At 40.2% G+C, this 12,270-nt stretch overlaps 1 protein-coding gene across 1 annotated transcript in view; it reads right to left on the bottom strand.

Annotated features, from left to right (window-relative positions):
* Positions 1 to 12,270, bottom strand: part of NEO1 (neogenin 1) — a 187,651-nt gene that overhangs the window by 93,873 nt on the left and 81,508 nt on the right. The window contains exon 8 of the mRNA XM_043980302.1: positions 1,334 to 1,553. Coding sequence (XP_043836237.1) covers positions 1,334 to 1,553 — 220 coding nt within the window. The remainder of the gene's footprint in view (positions 1 to 1,333; positions 1,554 to 12,270) is intronic.

The following is a 12,270-nucleotide window of genomic DNA, read 5'->3' as shown; positions in this document are numbered from 1 at the left end:
CACTTAAGAAATTTTAGTGGCTGCACATTTCCCTTGGGATCAAATATAAACTCCAAATCTCCATCATGGACCCTCTTCTCATTTCCCTTTATATTGTGTCTCTTGAGGATTTCATAAGCTCCCCTGGATCTGACTAGCATTTCTATGGAGATTATCCCCATATCTGCACAACCATCCCAATTTCTCTCCTGAGCTCTAGTATTGCACCATCAGCTGCCTTTTGGGCATCAGGAACTGAACATCCACATGGCGCTTTGGATTCAATATGTGCAAATAGAGCTCCTCTCCACCCCCATCCCCATCCTCATTCCCATGCCCTTCTTTCCACTTTCCTATTACTAAGGGCACCATCTTGTCTGCTCCCTAGCTCACAACTCCAATGTCATCCTCACGTCCTCACTCTGAGGTCAAATCTGAACTCAGGTCTTCCTGACTCCAGGTTCCACACTCTCTCCACTGTGCCACCAGATGCCTCTGGAAACTGTGAGCCATTATAATTACTAGGCCATAAGGAGATCAGCAGGGTGTCAAGAACACCAGTTCTGGTGTCAGAGGAGCTGGGTTCAAAGCCAACCTTGATGCTTACAAGCCATGTGACCTTAAGCGAGCGACTTAAGCTCTCAGGTCCTCAGCTGCAGAATGAGGAAGCTGAGCTGGACGAGGTGGCCTTGGAGGTCTTTTCCAATTTTGTACCCACAATCCTATGATTGTTATTCCTTCGTGTAGAGCATTCATTTGAGGCCAGCCTATTCATGTGCAAGAACATAAGTTGAACAAACCCTTATAGAAGGTATAGAAAGAAAGGGAGATCTTTTGACAAAGAGTCAAATAAGGTCCAGTGAGTTCAAATAAATACAACCTCCTGTGTCTTGTCCTCGGTTAAAAAATTAATAAAATAGGATTTATTTTCCTAACATAAAGAGAAACTGTACTTAGTGGGGTCTCCTATACCTCTTTGGAGCAAGGTTCTTCTGTGTAAGAAAAGCACCTGAACAGAATTCCATAACTATCATGTCCTAAGTTAATCTAACGAGTTTGGGAAAGGTCAATACTGAAGACTTTAATGTACGGAACTTTTCGTTGCTGCTCAACTCTCCAGGAAGCCTGTGTACTATCTCTGCCTTAGGACCCCAAGAGTTGGGACATCCTACAGCCTATAGCAGTAAAAAGAGCCTAGTTATTGCAATAGTCCAGATACTTAGGTATGAACACAAATATATTCAGGACACTAAAAGGGAGTGAAAAGACTGCTTCTCTCACTAAACAATGTGTGAAGAGCCAAGTGGTAGAAAGTATTATGAAACAAATTAGGTAGAGAAATTAAATTCCTTACCGATTAATCCCTTCCTTGGTGTAGAACACAGAGTAGGTGAGGTTGTCCCCGTGAGGATCTGATGCTGGTGTTCGCCAAGTCAGTTTGATGAAGCGAGTAGAAACGAGTGAGGCCACGACATCCCTCGGTGCTGAAGGTAGTGGTCCAGTTGTGGCTGGTGCTAGATGGTCAGTAGTGGCACTGGTCAGTGAAGTGGGAGGTAATGTTGGGATGGCAACATCTTGTCATGTGCAAACATTGGGGAATATGAAGGGCAAACCACGACGGTTTTTAAAAAGAGAACAGAAAAAAAACACAAAAAAGAAATAAACAAAACCACGATGGGAAACAAAATAAAATGAATGAACACAAAAAAGGCCATTAAACTGAAGGCTAACATGCAGGCAAAAAGGTAACTACTGAAAACTAATGAGAACTATTGAAGACATCACTGCAGAGCAAGCAGACTCTACCTGTACTATGATGGGGGGGGGAGGAATGGGAGGAGTGACGGCTGAGGACAAGATACCACCTCACAAAAAAGGACACAGGATCACCTAACACCATTTCTGTCATTTTTGCAAATAATCATGCAAACTTTCAAGCTTTATATATAAAAACATGCTACAATTTAATAATGTCTTCATAACCACATTATAGTTAACTCTGAAATTGTAGGATAAGAGAATTAAGTTGAGCTAGTCAGTTAAAAAAGCAATCACTGGATTATATTAATCTAATGAAAGAGCTGTTGTTAGTTTATTTGATTCTAATGCACTAACTAGTATAACTATGATGATGGCATTATACATTTTAGTCTAATCTTACATTTTCTTCTATAAAATTAGCATCTGGTTGGTAGTGCTCTCACTGCCCATGGCAGGCTGCCAATCCCTAACTGGTGCAGAAGGGTTCCGTTTTTGTCCTCAAGTATCTCTCATCTGTCTGACTGATCCATGGCATGTGGTTAAGACAACTTGCTGAATCCAAAAATCTACAAAGATGTCCCTCATAGAGTTCACTGTCTATAGTACTATGATGTATGTGGGTATGTAGATCTATGGAAAAAAAAGTTTGGAAGGGTACATGTTAAAAGGGTGCAGGGGCCATTAAAGCTTAACGACTAAGTCTCTGACAAAGTACAGCAGCTGGCAAGTAAAATCTGAGGATATATTCACAAATTCTGGCTACCATATTTCTATGTAGACTATTCTCTTGATAATATTTTGGAGATTTGTGTAAATTTTCCTTAAGCTGTTGTGAATATTATGAGGCAATGCTAAAAATACCTATGCTGTATGACAGTGGATATATAATTCTTGTCACTCATAACTCAACAGATGCATTGCCTCAGAAGAACCAGGTCCTGTGACCATGATTTTAGGTTCTATCCCTTGCTTTTCTAAAAGGAACTTATCTCCAAGCTTATTTTTAGGTAAACCTGCATTGGAATGGGAATGCTAACTGTGTGTGTGTGTGTGTGTGCTGAGAGAGAGAGAGAGAGAGAGAGAGAGAGATTATAGGATCACAGAAATGAGTTGGAAGAGATCTTAGAAATCTTCAAAACTCACTTTACAGATAAGGAAGCTGACTCAAAAAAGAACCCTGGGAAGCTGGTGTCAGAGACCACAGTAGAGCTCAGGACTCTCTTTTCCACTATACTCTACTTCTTCCTATAACAATTAAGTGTACGTTCAGAAAGGTATTTTAATGCACAAAAACTTTTTGCCATCATGACAAATCTTCCTTACTAAAAATGAAACTCATGCTTGGTTGAGAAATTCTGAGTGTTATTATTCAGGCAAATAACAAAACCCCAAACGCCCTCAGCAGCAATCACAAAGTCCATTGCAAACATCTGCAGAACAACTCAGAACGTGTTGTGTTCTATTTTTGCATCTCAGGGGAGCTCAAAGTTAGAGACGGGTTTATTCCCCTACCTCTAGGTCTGATTCTGCTCCCGTGCTACACTCTGACAAACCACCTAGTTTCTAATAAGGACAACTAAGAAAACTGAATGTGGACAGGAGGGAAATGAGAGGGAATGTCATCTTGGAGGATGCTGGCCTGGGGGGGTGGGTGGTAAAAAAGATAGTGATCAGGAGGGGATGGAGATCAGCGAATTACTCCAGCTGCTCCCCTGACAGGCAACTATTTTGTATTGTTTTTTCACTGATTCCAAGTATATTCCAATAAACTTTTCCAGAAAAGGAGGAGTGAATGATTCCTTTTTTTTTTTTTAAAGTGAGGCAATTGGGGGTTAAGTGACTTGCCCAGGGTCACACAGCTAGTAAGTGTTAAGTGTCTGAGGCCGGGTTTGAACTCAGGTCCTCCTGACTCCAGGGCCAGCGCTCTATCCACTGCGCCACCTAGCCACCCCCGTGAATGATTCCTAACAGATTGTGGTTTATATTTGACTAGGGGATCTACTCAGAAATATACTCTCTCAACAGACCCTCTCAAATCTTCCTACTGCATAGAATTACTCCCAGTTTGGTCCAAATATTGCTGACCTATATATGTTGCTGCCTAGATATTTAGAAGAAATAGCACCCCAGATAATCCTCAAAGTAAATAAATGATCTCTTGATGGTGTCAGGATGGCACAAATAGATTTAGGATACATACATACATACTCACACTTTTTAGCAAATGCCCTGGTTAAATGCCAGCAATAAAACAGAAATCTGGAAGCAGTAGGCATTATCATAAATGTTAAGAAATGGACACAGGCACTACTTTTCCCAAGAGACTGCAAGAGCTGAGCTCAGAGGTTGATAATAGAAAGCCTTCAGTTAAGTAAATAAAAAACAAACAAAAACACCTTCAGAAATCATGCTGAAAGCCCTGACATACATCTATAACCAAGGGTCATAGTGAATAGGTAGAAAACTGGTTGGACCACAGAATCTTATACAAGCAATTCTTTGGTATGTACTAGATTCAGATTAGGTTAACAGGAAAATGAAATGGAATATCATTCCCTGCTTCCCAAAATATGCAATATATGTGTTACATATAAAACCTTTTAGGTTTTATCAACCTGTGATTTCACAGGTTTGGGGTTCCCAGTGAAGAACTTTTATTAATGTAAATTAGCACCTGCTTTGCAGAGTTCCCTGGGACACTGAGTATTTAAGTTACATGTTCAGGGAACATAGCCAATATGTGGCCAGAGGCAGGACCTGAATCCAAATTTTCCTTCCTCTGAGGCTGGCTCTCTACTCACATTACACCATACTGGCTCTCAAAAAATCAAATATATACTGTATACAAATTATCATAACCCCAAACCAGAGTACTGAAGTGCCAAAAAGGGGGTGCCAAGAAAGTTGAGGAGGAAGGGGTCATTTTCATCACTGTGAGGATCATGATGGACAGAGTGATGTTTGAGCTAAATCTTTCAAGAAGAATAAGGATCCAACATGGGAAGATGAGGGATGGGGGAAGGAAAGTCAGTATGATATAATGCAAAGGTGTCAAACGCACCCTGCCAGCAAAACTCCCAAATATCAGATTAAAATGTTATTGGGAAAAGTTTAACAAAATAAGTAAAAATACAATATAATACTGATAATGTTAGTTTGTGCTTTTTATTTTAATTTGACATCACTTATGCAGCGGATAGAGGGCTGGGCTTGGAGATTCAGGCTCCAATTCTGCTTCAGATTATTGTGTGACTGGTCCAGTCAAGTGACCTTATGATGTTAATTTTTTAATCTGTAAAATGGACATGATAACAGAGGCATCAACAGTCTCTCAATGCAAGGAGCTAACAGGGGAGACAGACTGCAAAGAAGCTATATACAGGACAAACGAAAGCCATCACAGTCGAAGAGGTCACACATTGTGCAGATTGCGTGTTACCAACATGGACAGTAATGACAAGTAATGACAACACTATAAATAATGACGACTGAAGAGGAAAACTGCACACCAGCTTCTTAGGAGGTCAGGAGAAGATTAACAAGAGCAGCATATGATCTGAGTACTGCTACTACAGTATGCTCATTCAGTTAATTCTACCTCTACCACATCTCCACTCCCTTCTCTGTGAGCACACAACACTGCGATAGTCCCGAACTGTCTCCCTTCTCTAGTCCATCTTCCATAGAGCTTCCCTGCCCCCCATTCCCCAAACAGAAATCCAATCCTCTCTCCCCTGCTTCAAAGTTGCTGGGGCTCCCTATTGCTTCAGGATAGAACATAAACTCCTCTGTTTGGTATGGTGGGCTGGCTACTTCTTCCTCTGCTCCAGCCAAACAGGCCTGTTTCCTGTCCCGACAGCCCATACTCCTCTGGTCGCGGTGCCCATGATACACACCCTCCTCATTCTTCAATACCCAAAATCCCTACTTCCTTTCAAAGCTCCGACCAAGGCTCCTGCAGCTAATGCCCCTTGAAATTGCTCTGTACATACACTTGTGGATGCAAAGAAGTAAATGATGAAGGGTTTTGGTGGGGTTTTTGTTGTTGGGCTTTTTTTTTTTTTTTTTGGTCTTTCTCCCTCCAGGAACTACTACAGTGACTGGCGTGAAGAAAGTGCCTAACAAATATGTGTAAAATCAAGTGACCTCTGACTGGCTGTCCCTCCAGTACATGAAACTGAATACTTTCCAAAGCTTATTGGCTCCTGTCCCTGCTGTTTCCCCTCCCAACCCGTTCCTCCTAATTTCAGCGTCCCCAATACTGGACCAGTCTCCTACATCTGAAGCTTAGGGGTTACCTGCAGAATACTGACCTCATCAAGTTGTTGTGAGACTTAAATGAGATAGGGTATATAAGGTACTTTGCAAATCCTGAATTATATAAATGTCACTTATTATTATCTGACATTTATCCTTCACATCTGATGTGTAATCCAGATACGGGGCCTTTTCACAAGCTCTGAAGAACTCTCCAATTCTTCCTGTCTGTGGCCACTGCTGCCACCCAAATCCCTCATTCCTGGTCACCCAGGATGTCTCATGGCTTCTAGAACCTAGCAGCTTAAGGTGCCATTGCCACCATGATTTTGTCCCTTGGGGATTCATGTCTGCTTCCCATCTCCCTACCTGAGCGAGAGACTTCACATATTTCCCCAGCTCCTAGAAACAGTGCCCACACTTGGCAGACATTTAATAGACACTTATTGAATTGAAATGAATGTTAGATTTTGTTTTAGTTCATTCATTCACCAAACACTGAGTAGAGAACAATGTGCTGGGGGCTCACATGGCTGTTCTTTGTGAGGCCGTGTGTGTGTGTGTGTGTGTGTGTGTGTGCATGCACGCACATGCACAAATCACAGGCTCACTGGTTTAGAGCTGGAAGGGACCCCTACTTCTCTGATACAGGAATAGTCTCAGTGAGGTTAAGTGACAGGCCCCACATGACAAAAATACCAAGGAGGCCAACATCGGAAGTATCAGACTTAAGAGCTAGAAGGCCCACATTTTACAGATGAAACTGAGGCTCAGGTTTTCTGGCTCCAAATTCAGCATTGTTTCTACTTCAGCATTCTCCTAAAAACCAACTCCTTGGTAAAAAAAAAAAAAGGGGAAAAAATGAAAATAGATTTAAATTGAAAACTGTTCCACATATTGGTGTTTCATCTGTACGTTAAATGTCAAAAATCTCTTTTGTTTGCAATAATGCTATCTTCAGGGCAGTTAGATAGCACAGTGGATAGAGCACTGAGCCTGGAGTCAGGAAGATCTGGGTTCAAATCTGGCCTCTGACACTTACTAGCAGTGTGACTCTGGGCAAGTCCCTTAACCTTGTTTGCTTTAGTATCCTCATCTGTAAAATGGGGATGTACTGGAGAAGGAAATGGCCAACCACTCCTGTATCTCTGCCAAGAACACCCCATAGATAAAAAAAGTTCATGGGGTCACACAGTTGGACATGACAAAAACCACAACAAATGTCAGCTGAATGAGAAGAACCTTGAGATTGGAAACAGACTTTATAAAGGAATCATCCAAAACTACTACCAAACGTTCCTAGAGCCAAATCTTGGATCCCTGAAACTTCAAATGTATTTTCATATGAAACTTCAGCCTGAAAATTCTTTTCACTTGAAGATCAATTGAATGCAACTAAAAGGAACAAGACACAACAAATAAAAGATGACCCAAAGGAAAACATAATGGATTTGTATGACTGTCAAGTAATGGAAAGAAGAGTGAAAGAAATAAATTAATCCACATGAAGAATAATTAAATAGCATCTTATTTTTCACAACTTGTGGTTTCTTTATAACACCATCTTTCCTTGAAACATCATGAGTGTTATTATAAACTAAGTGGCATAGAGATGTGTGAGCAGAATGGCCAATAGCCTGCTGCATTATTGAGGAATTAGTCCAAGTTTTAATACCCATAAGAAAATATTTTTATTACTACAAAACTTACAGATCAGTTTAATAAAATATTCTTGAAGAAGACTTTAGAATTTTCTATTTTGCTGTTTTCTTTCTGGCTTATTTCTATTATATCTTGGAGTACGTTACTATCTCTTATAATAAATATCACTATAATAAAAGTGATCATGATGTGGTCACCATAATAAAAGTGTGACTTCATGATGATAATCTTTCTAAACCTCGGCTAACAATCCACAGCAAGTTACTTGTTGATCTTGTTACAATGAAATACACTGCTACAAAGAACTGAACATGCCTCAGGTTTCTGTTTTCAGTCCCTACCCACCTGTGAGTGCAAGGAGCAATACAGTCAAGTGTCTGCAGAGTAGAATGGCAGGAAATATCCCCCAAACCTAACCAGGCCTGGAGTCCTGAACCCTAGGTGAAAGCCCTGGCTCTGCCAAGTCGGACAGGCCAATCCTCCACCTGAGATGAGGCTGGATAAGACAAGTGGCTCCAGACCCTGAGCCTGGGTCTCACGGAGAGCACAAAGTGATTACAAGAGGTAGCGTGACAGTGAAGAAAGCTCTGGTACAAGTCCAGCAGCCCTGAATTCAAGCACTGCCTTCTAAACGCTCTGCTGAAGGCCAGGCTCTTTATAGATAAAATGGAGAAGTTAACAGTACCTACTTCCAAAGGTTTGTGAGGACCAAATGAAATAACATAGGGAAAGTCCTTTGTAAGCCTTAAAAAGTCATTCATATTGCCATTATCATTATCATTATCATTATTACATTTTCATCATCTGATGATGTTTAGATAGAAATGGTCTGGGGATGGGTTGCTAACCTATTACTCCTGTATGTTTAAAGGCCTGTGGACTATTGTGTGAGCCAATAAAATGGCTGCTTTTTCTAACTCAGTAAAAGTACTGAGCTAGAAGCTCATCTTGTGGAGACTCACACAAGCAATTCCAGCAGAAGAGAAGATGATGTGGATGATATAGACTTCAGCCTCTTATTCCTACCTGGCTGTGATTTCTTCTCTTAGGTCTCTGTTATTTTCATCCCAGTTGTTTAGAGGTTATGGTCACACTGATGGAAAACGTTATTTCTAGATTTTTGTCAATCACTGTCACATCCAGAAGTTGATGATTGTGATGATGCCCTGATTTTGGTACATATTATGTGCTGAATTATCCAGGATACTAAGGGGGTGTGTATAGTTACATGGGGATTGTCCATTCATTCTTTATAAAGGCTAATGAGCTGGGCCCCTAATCAGACTTTTCTAGGTGTTCTATAGGTGTAAAGTCTTTGAAACCTCCATGATACAAAGCTTTTACCATTTTCTTGCCTAATCTGTACTGATCAACATATGAGGCCTCTTTAAGAATAACTTTTCTGTAACTTTGGATGGAAATGACCGGCATAACAACAACCATTCTGGCAAATGAGTCCATATGATACAGCCATATGAGATATAAACACACATATCAATCACTTCAACTGGAACACAGAATACACTGAAAGGAGAAATATGGATTAGGACTTGAGAAGTAGGGTGGTGTCAGATTAAAAGCAAAGCTACTGGAACAGCTAGGTGGCGCAGTGGATAAAGCACTGGCCCTGGATTCAAGAGGACCAGAGTTCATATCCAACCTCAGACACTTGACACTTACTAGCTGTGTGACCCTGGGCAAGTCACTTAACCCTCATTGCCCTGCCCTCCCCCCCAAAAAAAGCAAAGCGACTTTATTCTTCAGTAATCAGCCAATAAACATATATCTAGTGCCTTCTATTTTCCAGGCACTGTGCTAAGAGCCGAAGATACAAAGAAAGGCAAAAGACAGACCTTGCCCTTAAGGAGTTCACAGTCTAATGGAAGAGACAAATGGTGTATAAACAAGATTGTGTGTGTGCGAGTATATATATATATATATACATATATACATATATATACACACACGCACACACACACACGCACACATGTACACACATGTGTATATATAACATATACATATACACACATATAATTTGTTTACATACCATTTTTATACCTGCAAACACATACACATATACATACATGTGTACGTATGATAATTTGGATATAATCAACAGAGGGAAGGTGCTAGGATTAAAGGAGACTAGAAAGGCTTCCTATAGAAGATACAAGCCAGAAGGAGGAGATGCAGACGGAGAGTTCCAGGCATGGGAGACAGCCAGGGAAAATTCCCCAAGTCAGGAGCAGACAACAGAGTCAGGGAACCATTTTGAGCAGTGGAGTTATATGACTAGAGGGACATGGCTCTTCATTTGTTATCAGTGTGAAGAATGATTGGAAGGAGGGGTGGAGAGAACTGCCGGAGCCCCAGTAACAAGCGGTCCCAGCCTCTCAGAAGCCTGACTAGGAGCAGCATCAATCGTCTTCTCCTCGCCAGCTACCACCATGTCAGTGATGCTCATTCTTGGAGGAAGAGACAAACTCTATGAAGTGGAGGTCAGAAGGGATGTGTTCCAGGCACAGGGCAAAGGCATGGAGATGGGAGATCCAGTGTTGAGTGTGAGAAAAAAGGGAGAAGGCTGGTTTGGCAGGATCACAGAGTGGGCCGGGGGAGGGCCAAGGAGGTTGGAAAAATAGGTTTGGGCCATATTACTCAGGGCTAAATAGAGCAGTTTCTATTTTATCCTAAAGGCAACAGGAAGTCACCCAAATAGACTGAGTGGGAAATTAACATGTGCTTAAGGAAAATTCCTTTGGCAGCAATGTGTAAGATATAGTAAAGTGAGGAAAGCAGGGAGAGGGGGTCCCAGAAGGCTGTAGGTGAGAGACAGTCAAAGACTGAATTAAGGTGGTAACTGTGTGAGTGGAAGGAAGGGGACAGGTGCCTATGACCCCTTCCTGAGTAATATTTTTGTTGTCTCCCTCCTTAGCTCTACCTCCTGTCTTCTCTCAAATCCCACCTTCTTCAGGAAGGCTCTCTTGATCCCCTATCTAATGCTAGTGCCTTTGCCTTTGTTCATGATCTCCAATTCATGATGCATATATCTGGACTGCACATGGTTGTCTGCATGTTGTCTCCCCTGTTAGACTGTGAGCTACTTGAGAGAAAGGACTATCTTTTGTCTTTCACTGTATACTCAGCACTTAGCATAGTGCCTGACATATAGAAGTAGGCTCTTAAATGTTTACTGACTGATGACCGGTACTATACCCATTAAAGTACCAATGGGTTTACAGAACTGGACAAATAAAGAAATTAATTTGGAGTAAAATATTTAAATATCTGAGGGGTCTCTGATTTTGTTATGGTGGGTGGCTCATGGTATAGAAACAACAGTTGTCTTTGACTTGGTAGATAAGCTCTGTGGGAATTGCCTAAGACAAATAAGTTAAACAATTTTCCTAGGGTCAAACAGTAACAAGTATTTAAGACCAGATTTGAATCCACGTCTTTTTACTCCAAAATGAATATTGTATATACTATGGTATATTGCTACTATATTGGGAGATTAAAAAGTCAAAAATTTCAAAGGAAATAAAGAATGGAGGGGTCCTTTAATGACCCAATCTCAAGTTATAGTATAAAGCAGTCATCATGAAAGCTACTTATTGGTTAAAAATAGAAAAGCCTATCTGTGGGGTAGACTAAATCAGATCTAAAAGCAAACTAACACTACGGTCCAGCATTCAACAAATCCAAGATCACAAACTACAGAGGAAAGGGCTCTAATCTGATAAGTGTTCTGTCCAAATAGAACAATTTTGTGACCACATTATTAAATTTTATATATAAAAAACAAACGACATAAGAAATCATAGTTTTTCATATAATCCAGTCTTCTTTTCATATTGGGTTGTTTGATGTCTGTTAAGTTTGTAAAATACTGGAAAATTTAAAAACAATTAAATAATGCTTATCTGAAAAAAAAAAGAAAAGTGTATTTGACAAAACCATTTGGAAAAACTAAAAGCAGTTGGCAGATGATAGGTTCCATCTTTCACTACTGTAGTTATGGGATAAATTCATAACTCTTCAAGTGATAAATTATAAAGGCAAATTATGTAAATTTTTATAACTTCTTCATGAACAAAATCAATATAACTGGTTAAAAGAAGTTACAGATTGGGGGAGGAGGGAATCTTTGCAACAAGCAATTTTGATGAAATATCTGACACTCAAAATCTATAGAGAACTAACAACTATATTCATAAAAGAGCCATTTCCCAAGAGATGAATGGTTCAAGACAGGAATTTTTTAAAAATAAGAAATGGACATGATCGACAATTACTTGAAAAATAGCCCAAATCTCTCACAGAAAGAAGTGTAAAGTAACTCAGTGGTTACTATTTTAAACTAATCAAATTGACAAAGACAGAAAGTGATTGCTGAAGGGATTATAGAAAAACAGGCATGCAACTCATCTATGGATGGTCGTTTTAATTGATGTAACCATTCTGCAAAATTTGGAATTATGTGAGAAAAAAGGGTGAACAATGGAAAGGTTCCTTATAAAATAAAGTATTCCCAACAGTACTCTTTATAGTAGCAAAGAATTGGAAACCATGTATAAATTGTGGGAATGTTGAACAAATTGCAGCATATGAATA

The sequence above is a fragment of the Dromiciops gliroides genome, chromosome 2 (assembly GCF_019393635.1).
Source record: "Dromiciops gliroides isolate mDroGli1 chromosome 2, mDroGli1.pri, whole genome shotgun sequence".
Taxonomy (NCBI): domain Eukaryota; kingdom Metazoa; phylum Chordata; class Mammalia; order Microbiotheria; family Microbiotheriidae; genus Dromiciops; species Dromiciops gliroides.
Note: the sequence above shows the minus strand (reverse complement) of the source record. Positions and strands in the feature narration are given on the sequence as shown.